Consider the following 22864-nt stretch of genomic DNA (forward strand, 5'->3'; position numbering starts at 1 on the left):
CTCTCTAATTAAAAATGAGGGGGTCATCGTCATCGATCCTACCACAACTTATATTGCCATGGTTCATCGTAAAATACTTATAAGAATGGAAAAATAGGGTGTAACGTGGAAACAAGGGTCAAGTTTAGGGACTAAACTATCACTTAAATACATACAAAGGGACTGAAAGGTAAAATAACAAAAAAAAGAGGAAAATGAAATTTAGGAGGGAGAGAAGAAAATCGTGAAATCAATTCCCGCCATTTCGACTCTTCTCTTCCCTCCCGATTTTCTCTATCTAAAAAACTCTAGAGAGAGAAAGAAAGAGAGAGAATTTCAATGGCGAAATTCATCGACGAGAAATCGGACGGACTGGAAATATTATCAATCGGAAAACTTTACACTGGGTCATGGGATAAGAAGTACTGGAGCTCCTCTAGGGTAACAATTTCATTTCCGTTATTTCTGTAAAATGTTTTCGATCAATTGATGAACTGCTGAGTTTAGTCGTGTAGCTAATATATTTGGTTTTGGAGCTTTCGAAGCGTTATTAATTGTGGATATGAGTATTTTTCCTAATTTTTGTTCGATTAGAGTAGGTTGAATGGAAGTTATGGTTATAGATTAATTGATGAACTACTGAGTTTAGTCATGTAGCTAATAATTAGTATATTAGTTTTTGGAGCTTTCAAAGCGTTATTGGTTGTGGATATGAATATTTTGCGCAATTTTGGTTTTACTATGTATCCGTATGATTGCATAAATTTTTAGGATTGCGTAGTTTGAATGAAAGTTATCGTTATTGACCAACTGATGAACTACTGAGCTTAATCATGTAGCTAATATAGTTTTTTGGAGCTTTCGAAGCGTTATTGGTTGTGGATATGAGTATTTTGCCCAATTTTTGTTCTACTATGTAGGTGTATGATTGCACAAATTTTTAGGTTAGCTTAGTTTGAATAGAAGTTATTGTTATAGATCAATTGATGAACTCTTTATCTGAGCAATGTAGCTTATGTATCTATTCAGATTTTTAGCCTAACTGAAAAATGATGAGCTAATATTTTGCGCTAATACCAATGTGAAACTAGATTTGTTTATTTTCTTCTGAGACTGACAGTTATGTAAGAAGTCCTGTGTTTTGATCAATTATGGATGAGTAGCTGCAGCCAAATGTTCTTCGTGATCTTAAGTTTATATTACCTGAATTGTGACGAATGTTGTACATTGACAAGATACTAAGTATTCTATACTAGCAAAATGTGATGGAGGATTTGCAGTGAATTCTAAATTTCTGGTAGTCGTCAGAACTAGTGTGAGGATTTACGCTTTCCAGTCATGTAATCCTGTGGAATCATTTTTGTAGAAAATCGTGGATCACTTATAGGCAAAAGGAAATCGAGATACATTGCGCTTGTTATTCAAGTCTCAGTATGGGCATCTCTAATGTTGATTTGGGTGCTGTTTGATGTGATGAAAAATGTTCCCTGAGAAAAACATATTACCTTCAAATTTCAAATATAATTGTTAAGTCATTTCTGATGTTTGATTGGGTGTAGCTACAGTTAGGGGAATGTAACAATGGTGGGGGAGTGATTTGTATTGGTATCACTGTGGAAATAATGTTTAAGTGTTAGTAGGACCAAGTATAAAGTAGGAGTGGAATGGAAAATGACTTGCGTCCATAATAGATGTAAGATGATTACACTCATTTGGTGTACAGGTATACTTTTTCAACAGAATTTTTCTGACCATTCTGCAAACATGTTGGCCTATGTCGGTCCATTTCATTATATATATATATTACACCGCAGGAATATATCTTTGCTTAGGAGCTCAATGGTGGAGTTTGGTTGTCTTTTTTTCTTTGAGTACAACGATTCTTGAAAGTTCTGTTCTTAATATCAGCAAAAAGCATGGCTGGCAGACTTACAATGTACTGTGTAAGAGATTCCTGTATCACTTAATTTGTCTTTTTGACTTGCAGGGAAAAGACCGCTATCCTTATCCTATTGGATACAATGCTCTAAGGACTCAAAATGGAGTCTCTTACAAAATGGAAATTCATGAAGGCCTCAATGGGCCATTATTTATGGTGTGTAGCAAAGATTATGCTGCTTTTTACAACATGTTAAATAGATTGTTACTGTATCTCTAGCTTTGGATTTATAATAAATTCCTGTCTCTGCCTCACAACAGATTAGTTCTACAGATGGGCAGTCATGTAGTGGGCAAACTCCAGATATTGCATGGGAGAGTTTCCAGAAAAAAGGATGTCAAATAAAATTGTTGCATGGAAAGAGACACTCCAGTAAGATTGATGGTGTGGAGGTGTGTCTTGCGCCTATTTATGAGCCCAGCTAACATTTTGCAATACTAAATGTTCTACGCTTTTGCCATTTGAATTGGTATTTCTGAGTGACATTGATACGTTTGAAAGTATTGGTACTATTGCAACAAGAATCGGTCTAGTCTGAGGTCAAAATGTGCATGCAGTTTTTGTTCTATTAAGGACTATATTGTTCGACCTGAGGGAATGACAGGGTTCATTTTGGACTGTAATTGAGCCTTATCCCAAAAGATGAGGTGCTCAAAAGATATCCATTTTCTATATTCGTTTTGGAATCTCAAATAAGAAATCCAATTGATACATCTTCCAAGAAGTCTCAACTTTCCTTAGAAGAAAATAAAGACACTAATGGAGCAGGTCACATCAAGAAGTTTGTGTTTTGTAACTGATGGAACGGGTCAAATCAACCAATTATTTTTCTCAAAATCATCTTAAGATTGGTATGTCTAAGTTGGTAATTTTTTGTATTGGAAATTAGACAGGAAGCCACATTTCAGAGCTAGAGCAGTAAAAGCAATTCTCTGATGAAGCCCCAATTCCCACATCATGTTATCATGTCATCATGTCATTTTGGAGGATGATTGTTAAGATAGTTTATTCACCTAAGCTAGTCAAAAGAATTTTCCAAGGCTTGTTGTGAGAAACTCAGGCATTGTGCTTAGGAACTATTTTCTATATAAGCAGAGATATTGTGGGAGAGTTACATTTGCTTATACAATTTATCATCTGTTTATGGACCTTATACTAGTGAAATTTCCTTTGGATCAATTTTTTGAATGCTAGCTTGCAGAGTGCATAAGTTGCTAAGTTTCTCTTAACTTTGAATTGGAATACTAAAAGGTTGAAGCTAAACTAAATGAGCCTAATGTTCTTATTTCTTTTCTCCTTACAGTTTTTCGGGTTCAAGAACACATTTGTTCAGAGGTTACTCAGGGAATTGGTGGCAAATACCAGTGGAACGCCAGAGCAGAATTTCTTGTCGTCTATCTCTCTTAGGAATGAGACATCTGAGGCAGTAAACCAAACTGAACTCACGGTATCAAAAACAGATCCTAATCTGCTAACACACACGGAAAAACCACAAAGTGCTGGGAAGAGAAATATGAAAGGTAGAACCAATAATATCAAGTCAGCTGCCAAAACAAGTCTCAGAAAACCTCGACGTCAGAATAAAAGCAGCGATATCAAAGCTTTGAATCCCGGCCAACAAGAATATGGTGAATATCCACCTCCCTTCTCCTCAAGTAAAAGGTCTTGCAATAGTTCAGAAGCATTGCAAGAGTCAGAGACCTTGCAAACAATAAATGAGAGAGAAAAAGTTCTGGTTCCAGTTGTAGAATCTTTTGACAAAGATGATCATCTGAAAGTAGATAGTCTTAGTTCTCAAGGAGGGAGGAATCATTTGAATCCCAAGACCGAAGTACCTATAGAAGAATTGGTGGCAAATACCAGTGGTACACCAGAGCAGAATTTCTTGTCATATATCTCTCTTAGGAATGAGACATCTGAGGCAGTAAACCAAACTGAACACACGGTATCAGAAACAGATCCTAATCTGCTAACACACATGGAAAACCCACAAAGTGCTGGGAAGAGAAATAGGAAAGGTAGAGCCAATAATATCAAGTCAGCTGCCAATACCAGTCTCAAAAAACCTCGACGTCAGAATAAAAGCAGCGATATCAAAGCTTTGAATCTTGGCCAACAAGAATATGGTGAACATCCGCCTCCCTTCTCCTCAAGTAAAAGGTCTTGCAATAGTTCAGAAGCATTGCAAGAGTCAGAGACCTTGCAAACAATTAATGAGAGAGAACAAGTTCTGGTTCCAGTTGTAGAATCTTCTTATAAAAATGATCATCTGATAGTTGATAGTCTTGGTTCTCAAGGAGGGAAAAAGCATTTGAATCCCGAGACGGAAATACCATTAGAAGAATTGTTGGCAAATATCAGTGGAATGCCAGAGCAGAATCTCTTATCGTCTAACTCTCTTGGAAAGGAGACATCTGAGGCAGTAAACCAAACTGAACACAGGGGATCAAAAACAGATCCTAATCTGCTAACACACGTGGAAAAACCACCAAGAACTGGGAAGAGAAATAGTAAAGGTAGAACCAATAATATCAAGTCAGCTGCCAATATCAGTCTCAAAAAACCTCGACGTCAGAATAAAAGTAGCAATATCAAAGCTTTGCATTCCGGCCAGCAGGAATATGGCGAACATCTGCCTCCCTTTTCCTCAAGTAAAGGGTCTTGCAATAGTTCAGAAGCATTGCAAGAGTCAGAGAACTTGCAAACAATAATTGAGAGAGAAAAAGTTCTGATTCCAGTTGTAGAATCTTTTGACAAAGATGATCATCTGATAGTTGATAGTCTTAGTTCTCAAGGAGGGAGGAAGCATTTAAATCGTGAGACTGAAAAACCAGTAGAAGAATATACTGAATTACAAAAAGATGGAAAGCTGGTTAGTGTGTTTACTGCCTTTTCCCCTTTCAATCACATTAAATGCTCTGATACACTGTTCTCATTTATTTTGCATAATCTTTTTCCTGTTTTTTTTACTAGTCCTTTTGTACTACTTTTTTCAAAATTATTTTACAAGATCCCACGTAAACAAAAAAAACAAAGGGGATAGCAATCATATTATCAATTTCCTTTTTTTGTAAGTTGTTTGGTTACTGAAATTGCTAGCTAGGTACATTTTCTTAACTTCTTGCAGCTTGATAGGTCAAAAGTTCTGGATGAGCAGGTAATTGAGAACCAAATGACTGCAGAGAAGGATGGAGAATCACCGGTCGAGAATGGAACACAGAGAATTAATGATGCCAATCTTTGGGCACCTGATACTTTGGATCACCCACCAGGTACTATGAGCTATTACTTACCTGTGCCGTTCCTTAGTGCTGCATCTTGCAATACCTCTTACCTGACTTCCACTTCCCTGATTAATTCATTAAATGGTTGTCTTTTCACTTTTGTAGATGAATCTTTTAGTCTCACTGCAGAGATTGTGAAGGATGTTGTAGCTTCTGCTAGTACCATTGTTCCTGACTCTCTAATAATTGATTCACAGCCAGAAAGTGAAATGGGTACATCTAGTTTGGAAGTGAACTCACAGAAAAGTGTGTCAGATTCTGCTGGACATGAAATAGCCAACTCAATGATGACATTTCTGCTTCCTCGAGCACTTCCTCTGATTAGGACATACACTAGAAAGAAAAAGAATGATACAAAATCACCAGAAATATCCATCCACAATTCTCAGGACGAAAATAAGAAGATTGGCCTCTATCTTGACTCCACATCTGGTAAACTGTAACTTTCTAATTTCAGCTGATTATTGCTGCTCTCATTTATTGCAATCTCAATCATTGATAAGACTATCATGAAGTCTTTTAATTAAAGCTTATTTCAGTTTCCTCTTTCTTTCAGTTGCAGTCAGTGAGCTTGACCAGAATTCATTGCACAGACAGAAGAAGGTTAATACCAGTTTTCCAGTTCGAGGTTGTGTTCCAGTATCTACAGCTTGTTCCCTTGCAGAAGCTATTGTCCCTGATAGTTTTGATAATTCTGAAAGTGGATATACTCCAAGTCAGGCGTTAGCTCAGATTCTACAAGTAGCTGAAGTTGCTAAAGAAGATCAAAGTGTTCAAGGCTTACATACCTGCAGACCTGAAATTGTGGGGCCATCAAAGAATGATAATTTAGAAGCAGCAGCTTGCAATGGTGAAACAGGTGACTTTATCTCCTTGTGATCTTTGGTTTCTTTAATTGAAGGGTCAGAGTATAATGTTCTCTTTCCGTGTGCTTTTTCTAGAACCATTTTTATTAACTAAAGGTGAATAGACCGATTGATATTGCTCTGTAATATTTCATATTTCATCTTTTGTTGAAATTATTCTTTATGTAGCTAGTCTGAACTTCAAAATTTTCTATACAGTGATGAGATATGAGCCCTCAGTCTTTTAAGCTGAACTACAGTCTGTACACCAATTGATTGAAAGTAATAAATTGTTGAACAGGAACAGAAAGAGAAAATGACTTCTTACCAAGCACACATAAATTTGTTCAAGCATCAAGAAAGGAAGTTAGTGGAACCCAAAGCACTGGAGCAATTGTCAGTGGGAGCTTAACTAACATTCCACTTTCTGGTGAATCAATGGTGCAACATGTTTCTTTATCTGAAAGTATCATCTGCAGAGATTTCAGAGATGATTCTGTTCCAGAGTCAAATGCGGACATAAATGCAATGCACACCTCACATTTCTTTCAAGGGAGCTCTTCTAATCAGTGCCAAATTGAACAATCTATATCTACTGATGAACCCCATATTGAAGGACGGCCCCTTAACTTCAATACAAAAGAAAGATCCTCTAGTACCAATGGTACACCTTTTAACTTGGCCTCCAGATCACAAGATGAAGAAATGGATCAGATGTTAGACCATATTCAAACTTCAAAGTTTCTTGATTCAACTGCAACTAATTCTGAAGGCAACTTGACTGAAATGTTGTCCAGAGACCAACAATGTGTCAGGTTTACTGGTCCTCTGTTAGATAAGCAAAAACAGAAGATAAGTTTTTCTGCTGACACCACCGAGAAAAAGGAGAATAATGAGAATGTAAACATGGAAGCCCAGGCTGAGAGTGAAAGAAGTAGTGTTCTCAAGGTTATTGCAGGCTATGCCCATCCCATGCCAATTTCATCAGTGCTATTAAGTACACAAGAAAATGATCTTTATATTTGTGTTTTATGTGGTCAACCATTGCATGAAGATAGGACTATTTTCATGTACAAGGCCCCAATGGAAGGAGAAGAAAGGGGGTGCCCTTCTTTTATTGGTCAGGTTTCTATACGTTTCCAATTTTCAGATGGTGCCTTTCGTGGAGATGTGAGATGTTTTCTCTTCTTCAATGGCATTGCTGTGGGCCTATGGCTTGGTCTATATTATCTCATAATCTATATTTGTTTTATGCAGATTGAACTGGACAGTGCTGCTGTGCAGTTGACACCAATTGGGCAATCACTTGTGTTGTTCAACAGTGTAATAGCCCCAAGCTGCAGGTTGCATTTTCACTTGAGACAGAAGTGTTTGGTCTTTAGTTTGTTTTTTAGCTATAGCATAGATGAATGCTGATGTGCTGATCTTCCATGTTTGTTCTCAGGGAGGGTGATATGAAGTGCCGGTGCTCATTATGTGCTTTGAATATTTTCGAGGAAAATGCAGTAAAGATCGCGCAAATTAGAAATGGTTATCTCTCTCTCATTACTAAACTGAAAACGACGTTAAGGGTCTGTTGTATATTGGTGTGTCCACCTGATCACCTTGTTGCTGTGGAAGAAAGTGGAAAGCTGTACGTATGGGTCATGAATTCAAAATGGAGGTGACTCTTCTTATGCATTGTGGTTTTCAAGTTTATTCATGTTTATCACAATATTGATCTTGCAGTGATAATAACTTTGATATTGAGTTACTTCTTAATTTATCTTTCTTGTATTTGAATTAAATCCAATCCTTTTATTTGTTCATATGGCCAACATTTGCAATACTAGCCCACTTAATGGTAATTACGTGCTTTATCAGTCAATTATTGTACTCTACCACTTATATAAACATTTCATCACTCTAATGATCTGGTGTCTGACTTCAAATTTGTGATACTTCTTGATGTGATTTATGTTTTGTTTCTTTTGTTATGTAGTTTGATTTGCTCCAAAATTCTGAATTTGCAGTGCGGAGACAGAAAAACACTGTTTGCTGCCACCTGATTGCCCACCCTTTACTAGGATGAAATTGAAAAGAATACCAAATTCTGCTAGTTTGGTTCTTGGGTACAACGGTTTCGGGGAATTTAGCCTATGGTAATATATCCCTTGTAATCTTAAATGATGCTGTACTTGTAATGTGCACATTGTGTTTTACTGTTTATTAATTTCCTTATTTTGTTTCTCTTCATAGTTTACTTCTCTCTTCACCAAGTCATGCTCAATCTGTCAATAAATAACAGATTAATGATTTTACCTCCAACTTCTACTTAATTGTACGTGCAAATAGTTTCAAGAGTCTATAAATGATATGTATTTTAATGTATGAATGTCATATTGTTAGTCACTTTCATACACACCCAGAAAATCAAGTGCCCACACAGATGTGAATATATGTTGAAGACATCTATCATCATCCTTGGAGGGAGCTGAAAAAGAGAATCAATTAGAAGCAGTATGTCAGAAATCGGAGCTGGCTGCAGTGTTATTGTTTTAGTGAATATGCATACCACCACACATAATTGTGCTTCTTACTAGCACATTGTTTCATAGAAGCTAATTTACTGCAACTTTTACAATACCCTATTAGTTTGGATATATTAGGGTCTAAAAGTTTTCTTACGTTTGTTTTCACTATTTTTCTTTGTCGCAAAGGATGAGATATCCATACGCCTTGATGCTTTTATTCCATTCTAGAAGATGAACAAATATTAAAAGCAAATGCTGAGAGATGAGATTAACTTCTGCTGATCTTGGTGCATACGTTTGGTGCTTAAGATTCCTAGAGTTTTTTGTTTACTGTCCCTTCTCACAGTATTTTGGTTATATTCAGGGATATAAAGAAGTGCATGCTTGTGTCAAAGTTTTCTGCTGCCAGTACTTCTGTTTTTCAATGTCTTCCGGTCAGTCTTTTTAGATGGCAAAGAAAGTTCACTGTTCCTGCGGGGGTCACTGAAGAAATTATTAACGAAATAACAGATGTCACAAAGATGTCTTTCTTGGAAATAAGTGATAATCGACCCTTCTGCTCATTAGAGGATAAAGATGTGGCAATCTGGGTTCTTATTTCAGCTGCTCCTGATTCAAATTCGTCTGCTTATCAGTCTAGTGAGCAGCATTCTGATCCAGATCATTGGTGGAGGCTCGCTCTATTGGTTAATAACACAATGATCATGGGAAATTCTCTAGATCCAAGGTACTGCCAACATGTTGTACTATAAAATTCTGGAAAACATATCTGAGAATCTTAATTCATGTTTTTTATTTATTTATTTATTTTGTTGATTATCACAAAAGGGAGAAATGACCTTATAGTTCCAAGAGCCATTCCATATTTCATCCTACAGTTTAAAAGACTAAAGGAGAATCATGTTTGTTGAAGATTGGGTAAGGATACATGTCTGATATGAAGTTTTGGGGTTTGGCAAAGAGGCTTGTCCTCTCTTTAGGGTCAATTCCAAAATCATGTAGTTCTTTGTGTGATTCGTGCATCAAATGATAAATGATAGCAGGTTGACTGTCATTATAGACTGTATCTGTCTGCAAGGCTACACCATTGCGTTCATTATAGACTACTCTTTTGATCTAGATTCCTGAAATTTATGGTATTTACTGGTCTAATCTTTTCTAAAGATTGATAGCAGTTTGACTTCTCACATCAAGTGGTAAAATGCTAAAAAGGAAATAAGTGCTGAAATGTTATTTTAATGTTCTTACGATAAATGATGACCATTCAGCCTATCTGCCTCTCAGGGCTACTGCGATTGGTTTTTCAGCTGGTCATGGGATTATTGGGAGAAGTGATGGACTGGTCTACATGTGGGAGCTAACTACAGGGAAAAGGCTCCAAACTCTGCATCACTTCAAAGGTACTCTTTTTGTTGCAAGATTCATTGCTCAAATCTTAGTAGTTATTATGTGATGTTTGGTTTATGGAAATCTCATCAGCTATTGGATGGCGCGTTGTTTAATCAGTTTAAAAACTTAGATATTTTGATTGTCCTTTGGCCGTAAGAGTGCAAAGTACATGATCTCTTCTTGAACACATTTCATCTTCAAAATGTTGATTTACTTCCTCTAGAATAGTGACATGGTGGTCGTCTTTTAAATAAGATGTTCATGTTTTGTCAACCGTTCCCAAGATCTAGTCGTCTTTTATCCCTTCTCCTTACAGTTCAGTTTGGTTGTGTCAAAGCCATCATTAGCCCTGCTAGCACTGAGTCACATACTCAGAATATGGACTAGATGTTCCCTTTTCTATCAGTTTTCCTCCATCTCTCTAGGAAGCTATGGATTTACTGAGATTGCTCTTTTTTCCTCAACACAAGTAATCTGTTTAACTTATGGCGAAGTTAGAATTTTACTAATATTCCTGTTTTCCTCTTTCAGATGCAGCTGTGTCATCCATTGTCTCTGATAATTCTAGTCATCGTGCAGTGGCCGTAGCCAGCGATGGAGGTCAGTTGCTGGTATATTTGCCATCTTGACTGGCTTTGTTTTATATTGAATGAGTAACTTTTAGATGGATGCCAAAGAAATGCAGTTTTGGTAGGCCAAACCTCTTTGTAGATCTGTAAAGTAGTATATTTTTGTGATTCTTAATAGATCCAATCCAAGTACAATCATAGATTGTAAATAACAGATTAAATTTGGATTTTAAACAATGAAAATTCCATTATATTTCCCTTCAGTGTTATTCTTGAACTCCAATTCATTTTTGATCGGATGAATATTCTGTACTTAGTTATACTCAATTTAAGTTCCGGTAATATTTTTAATTTTAAAAATACTATTTGGTATTTTGCTATACGAAAATCTATAACCATATATACTCATATCATTGAGAATTATCACTTAGCTTTACTATTCAAAAGAAAGTACAAACAATTCCCTTTATTAATCTCAATTATGTAGAAAAATTCAATTAAGATAGAGAAGTCAAAATTTCAATGTCTACATAAATACCATACCAAATATCATAATATTTCTAATTTGAATACTTCTAGTGAGTTGCCTACTCATGATGCATAGTAGTAGAAGTCCAATTAAGTTGGCATATACTAAAGCTGCGAAAGCAAAGGGCCACAATCAGCATGATAACACCAAAACATCAGCAGACATCAAAATGTCAATGTTCAACTTACTTCAAAAAAAACTAGACAAGAAAAAAATGGGAGATTTAAAAGCATAAAGCACTAAGCCATATTTATTGATATTAGAAGATCTCAAAGTTTGGAACTAAGCCTTATATAAATAAAATAAAAATACTCCTATGATGTCTCAGAGAAGGCAATCAAAAGCTGCTCCACATAACAGTAGAAGCAGCAATATGAAACCTAAATCCTCAACTAAAATTAAAACAAGTAAATTGATAAACAAGTAAAATCCAGTTCTAGTTAACTCATAAGTGTCTTAGTCGTCGAAGAAAATGAGCAAAAGCTATAAATAGCATCTACTTTTTAGTCTTTGCTGGACCATCGGCGATAGACAGCTTAGCCAAGTTGTCCCCAGTAGGGTTGAGCTCATCCCAAGCTTCGATCCATGTGACCATGGCATCTCCTAGCTTGGTGAAATAGGGATCGATCTTGGAAAGTTTTTCCTTGACCTGCTTTGAGAGCTCGAGGTAGCATTGCTGAACGGTTGTGCACTCTTTAGAAAGAGTTGCAGCCTGGAAGAAGGGTATGATCTCCTCTTGCCAGAAGATACCATTGTACTCCTTTTTGAGGTTAACGAATGGGTTGCTGGCTTTGCTGTGCCATATGTAGGGCAGACCAGTCTTGATTCCTAGTCCCAAATGGTCACAAATGACCTACAAATTTGACGATATTTCACGTCAGATTTCTCAATGCTTCATAAAACATCAAAATGTCGACTCAAGGAAATATAGGAAGTATGCATGCATACCTTGGTACACCAGCCGGCCCACATATCGTCGTAACGACCAATTGGCTGACCGTCACCCATGAGACCAAAGTACATTGCAGGTCCAATGAGATCACGGTCAAATGCCAAGTTCATTCCACACATGGGGAACAAAGTGCCTTTTGGAATCGTCATGACAGCATCAACGTATCTGGAACAAGATATTAATGGTAATTGGATAAGTATAGTTTCAAAGGTAATAGCAAACTAGATAAGCTCAATCCTACGAGTAATCAGATAAGATCTACAATTTGGTTCATGAAAAGCGTACATACCTAGTGTTCCTCTCATGAGGCTTAACAAGCTGTGTGGGAGCATCGTAGTCAGGGATGTTGAGCCACAGTCCATGAGAAACAGCTGTTGGAGCACCCTCACGCATGCTGAAAGGGTAGCCACGGACGAAATCTGCACCATCTCTGTATGGATCATACAGAGTGTTGAAGAAGTGTGGTGTGGATGGGCACAGGAGGTTCTTGATGTGCTGCTCAAGTGCATTGATATCCTTACCAGACGGGTCCTTGGCCACCTTCACATCAGCAGATAAAATTTCAGCTTGTGGGCAAGAATACCGAAACACTCTTAAGCACTAGAGCTTTTGAGATCAAGGCATTGAAACAAAATACTCGAATAAAACATTCAAATACTGGCTCAACCAGTAGATAACAAATATAACATTAATCTCAATCCTTACAACATTTAACTAAACAGGAATGCAGAAACAAAGCAATGCCAAAGCATAAGCTTTTGTTACAAATCTGGCACCTCTTTTATGTATATAAACATATGACAAAGACTCAGTCTTTATGGTACAAAAGAATAAGATCTGTCACCACACTTGATTTCACATAAAAACTATACAGATCTATCAAAATTCAAAACTCTCACACAGAGAATATGAATACACAAAGAATACTTTAAAACTCCTCAAAATTCACCAAGATCCAATTTTTAACCTTCCCCACAACAAACTAAAACAAAATAAAGGCATAACCAAACACAATTCAGCATAAGAGATCCATAACAATAACCAAATCACATTACTAAATTTCCCAAATTTGGTCATCATAAACCCTAGAAAACCCCAAATCCAATACTTTTAAACCCCTCAAAATTCACCAAGATCCAATTTTTAACCTTCCAACACTTTAAATCTCCACAAAATCCACCAAGATCCAATTTTTAACATTCCAACACTCAAAAAACACCTCAAAATTTACCAAGATCCAATTTTTATCCACCCCCACCACAAATCAAACTTAAACAATCACAAAAAAACATAACCATACACATAAATCAATGCAAAAAAAAAAACAATCTTTAAGAAAAAAAAAATACTCACAAAGCAATCATCATCAATGGTGTAGATATACTTCTTCTTAGACACCATATACCCAAAACACCTACAAGCAGAATCCTTAAAAGAGATACAAGAAGCTTTAGGACCCAAAATCCTGTTAATGTCATTTCGATTATAAAGCTCATAATCAAATCCTTCAGGGACCTTAATGATCTTTGAAGGATCACCATCTTGAACAATAATCAGATGGTATGGCTGAAAAAAGGGTCTCCACATCTCCAAAAAATCAAGATTTCTTATTGTGGGAATCACAATATCAAGCTCATCTTTCAACAGGGGTGTTGCTGCTGCCATAGCTAATTTCTCTATGAATTTTGTAGATTTTGATTTTTTTGAGTAAAGAGAAGTGAAGGGTTGTATCCTATTTATACTACTTACTGTAGAAGAAGAAAGAGTAGTTTTTTCCTTTTTTTTTAAAGTTATTTGTGTTGACTAAAATATTACTTGAATCCCACTTGGTATGTACATGTATGTGTTTCAAAACATGGAAAGGTAGTATTAAAATGCATTAAATGTTTTTTATTTTATTTTTTCACGGTATTTAGTATTCGTATTGAAGTTTAACTATTCAGACTCGAGAACTCTTATTAAAAAAAAGAGCAATCTTATCATCGTACCACGTCCATTAATGGTAAAGATATGCATTAAATGCTTTTTTTTTTCATCTATAGTTCAATATCTGTATGTGAGACATTTGGTTAAAAATGGAATAGTCTCATTCAGTACCAAGTCTGTTATGGTAACTGCATTAAATGTTAATCTTTAATTAATCTAAATAAAGACAAATTTTGTTAGTAACTTAGTATTAGTTATTAGAAAAATAATAAATAAATTTGGTGAGAATAAATTCTATTGACTTTTTGATTCATGCTTTCAGATTAGGTCTGCTGCATCTTTCCTTTTCTTTTCTTTTTTCGCGATACTTATTTTAAAATTTAATTAATATATGTAATTAAATTTTATTTTTGGAAGTAAGACGCTATTTGTCAAAATTTAACTTTATTTTAAATTTTAATACTATATTTTAAATTAAGAATAGCATGTTACTTACTATCTGTTTATGGTAAAATGCATTAAATGAATCCTATGAATCTAAATAAAGACAGAATTTGTTAGTATTAGTTAAAAAAAACAATTTACAATTAAGGATTTACGAAGTGAATCCTATGGACTCCTCTGATTCATGCTTTCAAATTAGTATATATATATTAAAAAAATAATAATAATCATTTTGAGGTTTAATTATTTAAATTTGTGTTACTAATTTCATTTATGAAGATAAAGTGTTCTTTGTTAAAAGTGACTTTATTCATACCTCAAATCTGAAATTTCTCATTGAGGATAATAATTTACTAACCATCTCACCATAATTGGGAAAATCAAGATATTCTAGAATTATAATCTTGAAACGGTCTATTTGTACTAATCTTTAATGTTTTACAAAATTGTTAATGTACGTAAAGTAATAAGTTGCAGTAGTTAATTAGGATTAAATGTAACTTTTATTGCTTTTAAATAAAGACATAATTAAATATTGTTTGAGATTGTTTGAACATGCTTTACACAAACTTTCACATGTAATTGTCTATACATAAAATCACATGAGAAGTATTGATATGGGATTAGGTAGTAATACTAAAATCACATGATATGAAATTCTTCAAACAAAAAAAAAACCATTCAAAATTCACGAGAATTTAGCTAATATAGTTGAAGTTAAGAGATTCTGCATGAAGCAAAAGTTTTTTTTTAACAGAAATATAAGATAAGATTGTGTAATAGACTTTTATAGTCTTATACTTCTCCAGACTCTGTACATAACGGGAGCATAATGCACTAAATTGTCACGCTTGTAATAAATATGTTATTTAGTTGGAGTCTTCTAGTGAAATTAGATACTTAATTACATATTTATACAAGTATAACCAATTAATAAGTGTATGACTTTAGATCTGCTAGTTTTAAGAGAACTCTAATTTACCTATAAAATTGTATTTAAATGAAATATATATAAAATTATAGATCTAAACCAACTATATTGGGATTTAGTTTTGATTGATTGAAATCAATTTCTCATATATTAATTTGAACTAGAAAGAGAAAAAATAGGAGGAAAAACACATATACATAATGTTGATTTTACAAGTAAGCAATTGTCTTAATCTAAAAATTGGAAGTGCTATATAATTTATTTTTTTTATCTAAGTGCTATTATATAATATAAAATTTCATTTATTAAAACAAATTATTCAAAAATATATATAAGCTCTACCTTTTTGAAAAAAAATGTCTTTAAAATGTCATACAAAAGGATTCTAAAAATAATAATTCTAGAGTGTTACATAATGTGTGATAACGAGCATATATAATTCTAAAATAAAAAATTGGTATTATTTAATCCGTTGATATGATTTAAACACTAAAGTCGGGACCATTTTATTCTTGTCATATCATAAAATAGTAGAATCAAATTTGTTATCCTTGAATAAAACAATCAAAAAAACAAAAATACTCCTAAGCTCTCTCACATCCTTTTTTTACAAAATAAGACGGGAGATATTTTTGTAGATAAACAACTTCTTAAAATATATTAAATACATATCACTTTTAATACAATAAAACAAACCATCAATAAAAAATAATATTATTAAAATAACTAATCGCATCATAATTAATTTAATATAACACATCTTCAAAACAAATCACCCCTTAAGATTTAATTATGTAGCCTGAAATAAATTTGTGAGCTCTTTTCATCACTATATTAAAATCTTTCCTTATGTTAAGAGAATTCAAATTATTTTTATCCAATCTATACAATATAGTTTTTTATAAAAAAATAAATATTAATTGTTTTTGTTTATATATTTGAAGTCAAACTGTTCAGTTTTCACCTACTTTAGAAAGTGAAAATTAAAGGTTTGGCATATCTAAATGTCCCTGTTAGGCAAGCATGTATCCATTTAAGTTTTTTTTCCCACTAATTTGTTTGATTTTTTCAATTAATATTTCTGAAAAGGTTGGTATATTTTTATATTTAAAATTTAAATATTTATTTTATCCTTAGTAAAAAAAATTATAATTACATAAATATTATGATATATTTAAGATAAAAAATTTTATACGTCTTGTGTTGAGTCAGGTTCTTTACCAAATAAATTAAAGCGAATAAAGTATATAAGTCAAGTCAAGAATAAAAAAAAAGAAGAAAGAGATATATACATATATAACGATTTTTATTTATTTATTATTCACCGTATTCTCTCTCATATGCGGACCTAGCTAATTTTTTTAATGATCTAGGCAAGTGAAATTTCTTTTGATAATAGATGATGGTGATCTTCAAATCAATTCGTATTTGATAATATGTTGAAGTATTCCAATCCTAGAATAGCTTTATTATTTTTTTGGCAGTAATCACAGTACTGCTAATAAACACTAGAAATGACTTTTAAGTAAATGAGAAAATTCCAACCCTATAAAATATAATGAATAACTTAATTTAATTAGCAATAGTACTGTCATGCATTTCTTAAGCAGTAACTAATTAATTAGACAGCTAATAAACACTAAAAATGACATTTTATATAAGAAAAATGATTTAATAATACGTGTTGCCTAACTATACAATAAAAATCATGTTGAAAGCGTTATCTCCAAAAATAAGCATTAAAATATGCAAATTTAAATCTAATCAGAATCCAATACAAATACAATATACCAATTAAAAAACTAACAAAAAAAAATGAGATAAGATATTCCATAGTTTATTCTAAAATTGTAGTCCCATAATTTATGCTGGAGACATAATTCAGACATTACTATAAAATAATAATAATAGTGGTCGTGATAAATGATAATCAAACTTCCACTTGCCTATCAATTTTTTTTTCGAATCCGTCTCATAATATTTTTAAATAAACTATAACGTAAAATTATGTTTCCTTTTCATCACTTTCTGTGTCTCAATTTATATAATACAATTTTTATTTAATCAATCTAAAAAATAATAATATATTTTTGTATTTAACAAATATGTAATGATATTATCAATATTTTATCAAAATTGAAAAAAATGTCCTAAACATTTATTATAATTGCCTTTTTATATTTTTTTAAATTTTTTATATTCAGTCAAACTATATCATGTAAGTTATTACGAAGTGAAGTGTATTCAGTCAAACTAAACACTTCTTTATCATGTCTTCACATGTTCATGAAGTGTTTTTGCATGAAAACTTTTTGAAAAAGAATAAATAATAAAAATTAGGGAAAGCCAAAAAAAGAGGAAAAAGAAAAAGAAAAAGGCAAATAAAAATAAGAAACGTAAGTTATAAAAAGAAAGATTTTTGTTCATGAATTGCTAACTATGCACGATAAAAATGATTGATTCTTTATTTGTATTGAGAAATCTGTTAATTAAATAAATAAAACACGTTTGTTGAAAACATAATAGTAATAAAATATGATTTGAAAACCCTCTTAACCTTTGTTAAAAAAATTGTTTTGAGATTTATAGGAAATCGATAAATTTTAAATCATATATTCGTCTCTAGGTACAAGTGAATCTTATATCCATCATAAAATGGTGTAAGCTTCTTTGAAGTTCAAATAGTGAAAATAGAACTCTAAAAAATCTTTTTTTTTTAAATATATATATTTGGAACTCTAACTAAATTTTATAAAGTATATTTTTTAGATGTATTAGCCAAAATTCTTGTTCAAAATTTGTTTTCTCATTAAAGGGCTAAATTTTAAATAGTTTTGAAACACTTACTAAAATCTATGGACTTTGCTATGGACTTTCACATTGGGCCAAAGAAGAAATGGACTGTACCTAGCATTGATCCATTAATATGAGGGTTCAAAGTGTGTGGATTTTAACATATGGTCAAATTTATTTTTATTAAGATTTAGATGTCTGAATCATTGTGACGATTAATAGTTGTGATAGATGATAACTAATGACAATGTTGAATAATAACGATAATAACAATAAATAGTACTCCATCTGTCCCAATTTATATGACTTCCTTTCCTTTTTAGTCAGTTCCAAAAAGAATGACACATTTTTATATAAAGTAACAATCTAACTATAAAATATATATTTTACCATTAATGAAATGATTTACAGTCACACAAATTTCTATCATTCATTTTGGACCTCAAGTTTTAAAAGTCTTCCTTTATTTCTTAAACTTCGTGCCGAATCAAAATACCTCATATAAAATGGGATGGAGGGAGTAATGATTAATTGCGGTGATTGTCTATATTGATTGATTGTTGTTGTTAATGCTGGTTGATAACATGATTGTAAATGATAGCTAGTGATGGTGACGACTGATTATAGTGATAGACAACAACGACAATTATGGTTGAGACTAGAGGATGGTGGTGGTTTATAATGGCGGTAGCGATAACATTAATAGTTGATAATGATAGGTGTTGACATAACAATAAATAAATGGTATTGGTGAAATGTCATCTTTTTGGATTTTTCAAAGGTATTTTTCACATGCTTGTTATAATTTAGCCGACTGAATCATACAATGTAGTTGAGTTGATGTATGTTATATAGCTGGTAGGGTTGTTATCGGGTTATTGAATTAACAATTTGGATATAATTGAAAATTTATTAAATAACGGGTTATTTGTTCAAAAATGTATTGCTTAATTTTTATATATAATAAATGGATAACATGTTTTGCTCGTATTTCCCTCAATATAATGATGGTTTCGATTTTATATCGGTTAACCAATAATGATTGTTAAATCAAACTAAAGCAATCAATATCTTATTAATTCAATAACCATGTAGCATACATAAAAATTGATAAGCCAAACTAGGATTCCGTTAGTTCCACCCCATCCGACCCGACCCAAAGGTAAGGATTTAGTTAGTTCAACCCGACCCGACCCGAAAGTAACCCACGAAATTAAGGATTTGATTAGGGTTTTTAACTCTCCTTTTCAAACTTGAAGATAATTGGCTCCTGGCACAGATTTTTGAGAGAAATTTTGCAAGTAAAAATGCCAACTTTAACGAAGTTATTCACAATGGAAGAAGCTGCTGAGCACAACACTAAGGATGATTGTTGGGTCGTCATTGACGGCAAGGTGCTTTTTGGGATTTTTTTTCTTTTTACTGTTTATGGGTTTAATTTGCTTTTTTGGGTGTTTTCTTTTCTGGGTTTAATCTGCTTTTGAGCTTTTTGATGCTCTTTTCTTGCTTTTGTTGATGGTGTTTTGGAATGTATTCTTATTGTAAATGTGATTGATTGAATATTCTCCTAGGTGCTTTCTGATGGATTCAAAGTGGTTATGATTGTCTTTTTATAAAAGCATAATACATAAACGTGATCTTTAACTTGACCTCATACGGTATCTATGTCCTTCGGGTGTGTGCACAAATAGGTAGAGAATTGAACAACTAGACATACACGTGACACGTCCTACACGACATTCTATGTGGCGTTCTACGTAGTATGCCTGCGTTTACTTGTTTAACTTTATAGAAGTTTAAGTTGGAAGGCATAAATGCTAGTTGATGCCAAGTTAAAGAATATATTTATGTATTATACCTTTTATAAACTAGTTTTTAGTTTTTCTTCGGACAGACTTATTAATTACTAGGATTTATGATTTGTTTTTAGTTGCCAAATTCTACTTTCAAGTTTTTTTTTTTTTATGTTAATTATCTGACTTGTTTGCCATGTTGAAGTTCGTTTATGCTTCTGAATGTTATGTTATCATATGTATCTGCTTAGTGTCAGGTTAGACTGGCCTTTGTTAATTGAGAATGTAGTGTATATGACAGGGAACGGGACAAGCTCAAATGTCCTCTAATGACTGTGTAATAATGGACTTAGTAGAAAAAAATGTAGTCTTGATCATTGTTGACCATCTTTGCTACGGGTATATCTAGTTTTTCGCACTAAGAACCCACGTGCATATTGCACACCTTCAACATGAGTGCATGAAGGCAAAGAAAGGATCTTTATAACATAGCAACCTTGCTACTTTTGTACTAAGCATAATGACGGGAAAGTATGAGCTGTTTGAGGGTAGTGACGGTATCTGGTTTCTTATTGGAATTGGGGCGAGTTAGTTAGAAAAAATAGGGTAGAGATTTTGTCTTGCTAATTTGGAAGATAATCACCGGTCTTTTCTAGTTGTTATCAGGTAGATTAATGATGTAATGAAGATTGAGTACTGACGTGACACCAGGGCTAGACAAATGAAGATTATGAAAAACATATAGAATCATACATCAGACTAAGAAGACTGCTGATAATCATCACACATCTTGATTTGAATGCTCCCTAATGTAATGAGTAATGCAACAGGAGCCTATAAGTTTATTCATAGAGTGAGTTAATCACTACGAGCTGTAAATGACATGGTTCAGGGCAAATAAAAGTTCATCCACTACCTTTCTCCTTTGTGATCTGTGGAAAGGTGGTTGCATCGGGGCAGGCTTTAAAGGTTTCCATTGATTAATATCTACAATTTGAGAATTTGCTTCTTCCTTAAAACTAACTCAATGACTTTCTTGGGGGTAAGGTGATGATGGCTCCCTTTAGTTTTCACTTGTGCTCACACATAAATCTCTAATGCTATGAAAAATTTATGCAACGTTACATTGCACAGTATTTAGAGGAGTTGTAATAATGGTTATTCAATCTATGCTTTTCTCATAGTTTTTATCTGCTTGTTTCCATATTTAGCTGACTAATTTCATACATGTTGTGTCTTATGATTTGGACATTTTTCTCTTTAGTATAGTTCAAGGCCTCAGACTAATAGCAATCGTGCTTTTTGAATAAGTACTTTTGAAGAATATCAAGTTTTGTCTGACTAATTAATTTGAGTATGCTTGGCAAATGCTCCTAAGGGGAAAAATACTTCTTTTGGCTTCTTAAGAAACAACTTCTGCTATTATTCAAAAACACTAATTCCTCCCCCCCAAGTGTTGGCCAAACACCTCGATTTTCTAAATAAGCACTTTTTGAAAAGAAGAAGAAGCACTTTTTGCTTTCCAAATGCTGGCTAAATAGGCTATTATCATCTTCATATATTTTGACATTAAAACCTGAAACACTGTTACAATTAAATTCCATAGCTGCTCTTAATGAAGCGTGAACTTCCTGATAATTACCTCTTGCAGTTATTTGAGCTAGTTTAACTTCATCCAAGTTCCAAATTATTGTGCTTGCACATAGGCTATTTATATTCTTTCTTTAGTACTACCACGTTCTTGTGTTAGCCTCAAAATTTTAATAAGACGTTAATATGGCTTAACATACTCTATGCCCTTGGCCGCGATTTGCTAGAAATAAGATAGTTCTGACATTGCAACACCACCACCAAGTGAGACTGATGATCTCTCTGATACTCTTAACAAAAATCTATTTGCAACACGATAACTTTTTGTTTGCTCAAGGGCCATGCTCAAAAATCATATTCTAAGATATCTTTACTACCACGACTGAGAGATGGCATGGAAATTATGTTTATGTTTGCTCTGTTGATAGTCGTGTTGTTGCATCAGAAAAATGCCGTGTAGCATTTGAGCTGATATAGATGAAGTTTTATTAGTTTACCTAATTCTCCATTTTGCTGATTCAAATTCTTGATTTGTTTGCATGGTGCATGCAGGTATATGATGTTTCATCTTATTTAGACGAACATCCAGGGGGAGATGATGTTCTACTTGGTGTTACAGGTACCAATTCAATCGCGTTCTTTCTTTTAAAATTACTGCACGCTCAAAATAGTGAAATAAACAGGACTTGTGATGCATTTCTGTGTAGGACAAGATGCCACTGATGAATTTGAAGATGCTGGACATAGCAAAAGTGCGAGAGACCTTATGGAGCAATTCTTCATTGGGGAGCTTGATACAACATCCTCTTCCATCCCCGAACTTGAGATTGTCAAGAAGGCGGGCAAAGATGTTCCTCAGAAGTTTATGGAAGTTACTAAGCAATATTGGTTCGTTCCAGTAGCAGTTGTTGGCATCTCTGTCGTGGTTGGCTTCTTGTACACACGCAAGAAGTAAAATCAGTTCGATATTCCATTTTAGATGTTAGTAATATTGTGCAACATAGACTGAAATTTTTTTTCGTCATATCTTTGGAGGTCCAGGAATTTGGGACATGATATTGCTGAATGCCCATTTTTGTTACTGTTTGAGATGACGGGAAATTTTCAACACCAAATTATCACAAATAGGCATTTGAATACACAGTTGCTATCATTTTGTAGTTGATAAAGAGTTTTCATTTATTACCTTTTTGAGGATATATAATAAAGCACTCAGAAAGGACATCTACTTTCTTCCCTTTTAATGTCTTTTTGTACTTGTAGTGTCGTGGTCAGCTTGCATTTTCGAGTTTTATGATACCAATTGAAGGCAAAACCTTAGGGGTCGTTTGGTTGGGAACAAGTTATCCTGGGGGTTAGCTATCCTGAGATAACTTATCCCACCATGT

General features: G+C 33.5%; 3 protein-coding genes across 3 annotated transcripts; 2 read left to right on the top strand and 1 right to left on the bottom strand.

Annotated features, from left to right (window-relative positions):
* Positions 1-229: 229 nt before the first annotated feature.
* On the top strand, positions 230-10781 carry LOC125868196 (uncharacterized). Its single transcript, XM_049548824.1, has 14 exons — positions 230-420; positions 1967-2074; positions 2179-2310; positions 3222-4790; positions 5046-5190; positions 5308-5634; positions 5765-6061; positions 6349-7217; positions 7305-7390; positions 7492-7710; positions 8060-8188; positions 8925-9287; positions 9845-9960; positions 10481-10781. The coding sequence occupies exons 1-14, from the start codon at positions 319-321 to the stop codon at positions 10576-10578; spliced, it is 4560 nt and encodes a 1519-aa protein (XP_049404781.1). The 5' UTR covers positions 230-318; the 3' UTR covers positions 10579-10781.
* Positions 10782-11269: 488 nt separating this feature from the next.
* On the bottom strand, positions 11270-13718 carry LOC125867480 (probable UDP-arabinopyranose mutase 1). The gene is made up of 4 exons (XM_049547996.1): positions 13353-13718; positions 12289-12539; positions 11996-12164; positions 11270-11900 (listed from the first exon to the last, which is right to left on the bottom strand). The coding sequence occupies exons 1-4, from the start codon at positions 13662-13664 to the stop codon at positions 11544-11546; spliced, it is 1089 nt and encodes a 362-aa protein (XP_049403953.1). The 5' UTR covers positions 13665-13718; the 3' UTR covers positions 11270-11543.
* A 5601-nt stretch (positions 13719-19319) lies between these two features.
* On the top strand, positions 19320-22645 carry LOC125867554 (cytochrome b5). Its single transcript, XM_049548098.1, has 3 exons — positions 19320-19487; positions 22029-22095; positions 22184-22645. The coding sequence occupies exons 1-3, from the start codon at positions 19401-19403 to the stop codon at positions 22429-22431; spliced, it is 402 nt and encodes a 133-aa protein (XP_049404055.1). The 5' UTR covers positions 19320-19400; the 3' UTR covers positions 22432-22645.
* The last annotated feature ends 219 nt before the right edge of the window (positions 22646-22864 follow it).

The sequence above is a fragment of the Solanum stenotomum genome, chromosome 6 (genome assembly GCF_019186545.1).
Source record: "Solanum stenotomum isolate F172 chromosome 6, ASM1918654v1, whole genome shotgun sequence".
NCBI classification, from domain to species: domain Eukaryota; kingdom Viridiplantae; phylum Streptophyta; class Magnoliopsida; order Solanales; family Solanaceae; genus Solanum; species Solanum stenotomum.

Bases quoted from the DNA above. Each gene is read 5' to 3' on its own strand.
- LOC125868196 (XM_049548824.1), top strand. From the start codon at position 319: ATGGCGAAATTCATCGACGAGAAATCGGACGGACTGGAAATATTATCA. The intron at 2,075-2,178 runs GTGTGTAGCAAA...GCCTCACAACAG, and splicing joins TCAATGGGCCATTATTTATG to ATTAGTTCTACAGATGGGCA. The intron at 5,191-5,307 runs GTACTATGAGCT...TCACTTTTGTAG, and splicing joins TACTTTGGATCACCCACCAG to ATGAATCTTTTAGTCTCACT.
- LOC125867480 (XM_049547996.1), bottom strand. From the start codon at position 13,664: ATGGCAGCAGCAACACCCCTGTTGAAAGATGAGCTTGATATTGTGATT. The intron at 12,540-13,352 runs GTGAGTATTTTT...GCTGATGTGAAG, and splicing joins CCATTGATGATGATTGCTTT to GTGGCCAAGGACCCGTCTGG. The intron at 12,165-12,288 runs GTATGTACGCTT...ATCTTGTTCCAG, and splicing joins CCTCATGAGAGGAACACTAG to ATACGTTGATGCTGTCATGA.
- LOC125867554 (XM_049548098.1), top strand. From the start codon at position 19,401: ATGCCAACTTTAACGAAGTTATTCACAATGGAAGAAGCTGCTGAGCAC. The intron at 19,488-22,028 runs GTGCTTTTTGGG...TGGTGCATGCAG, and splicing joins GGGTCGTCATTGACGGCAAG to GTATATGATGTTTCATCTTA. The intron at 22,096-22,183 runs GTACCAATTCAA...ATTTCTGTGTAG, and splicing joins TGTTCTACTTGGTGTTACAG to GACAAGATGCCACTGATGAA.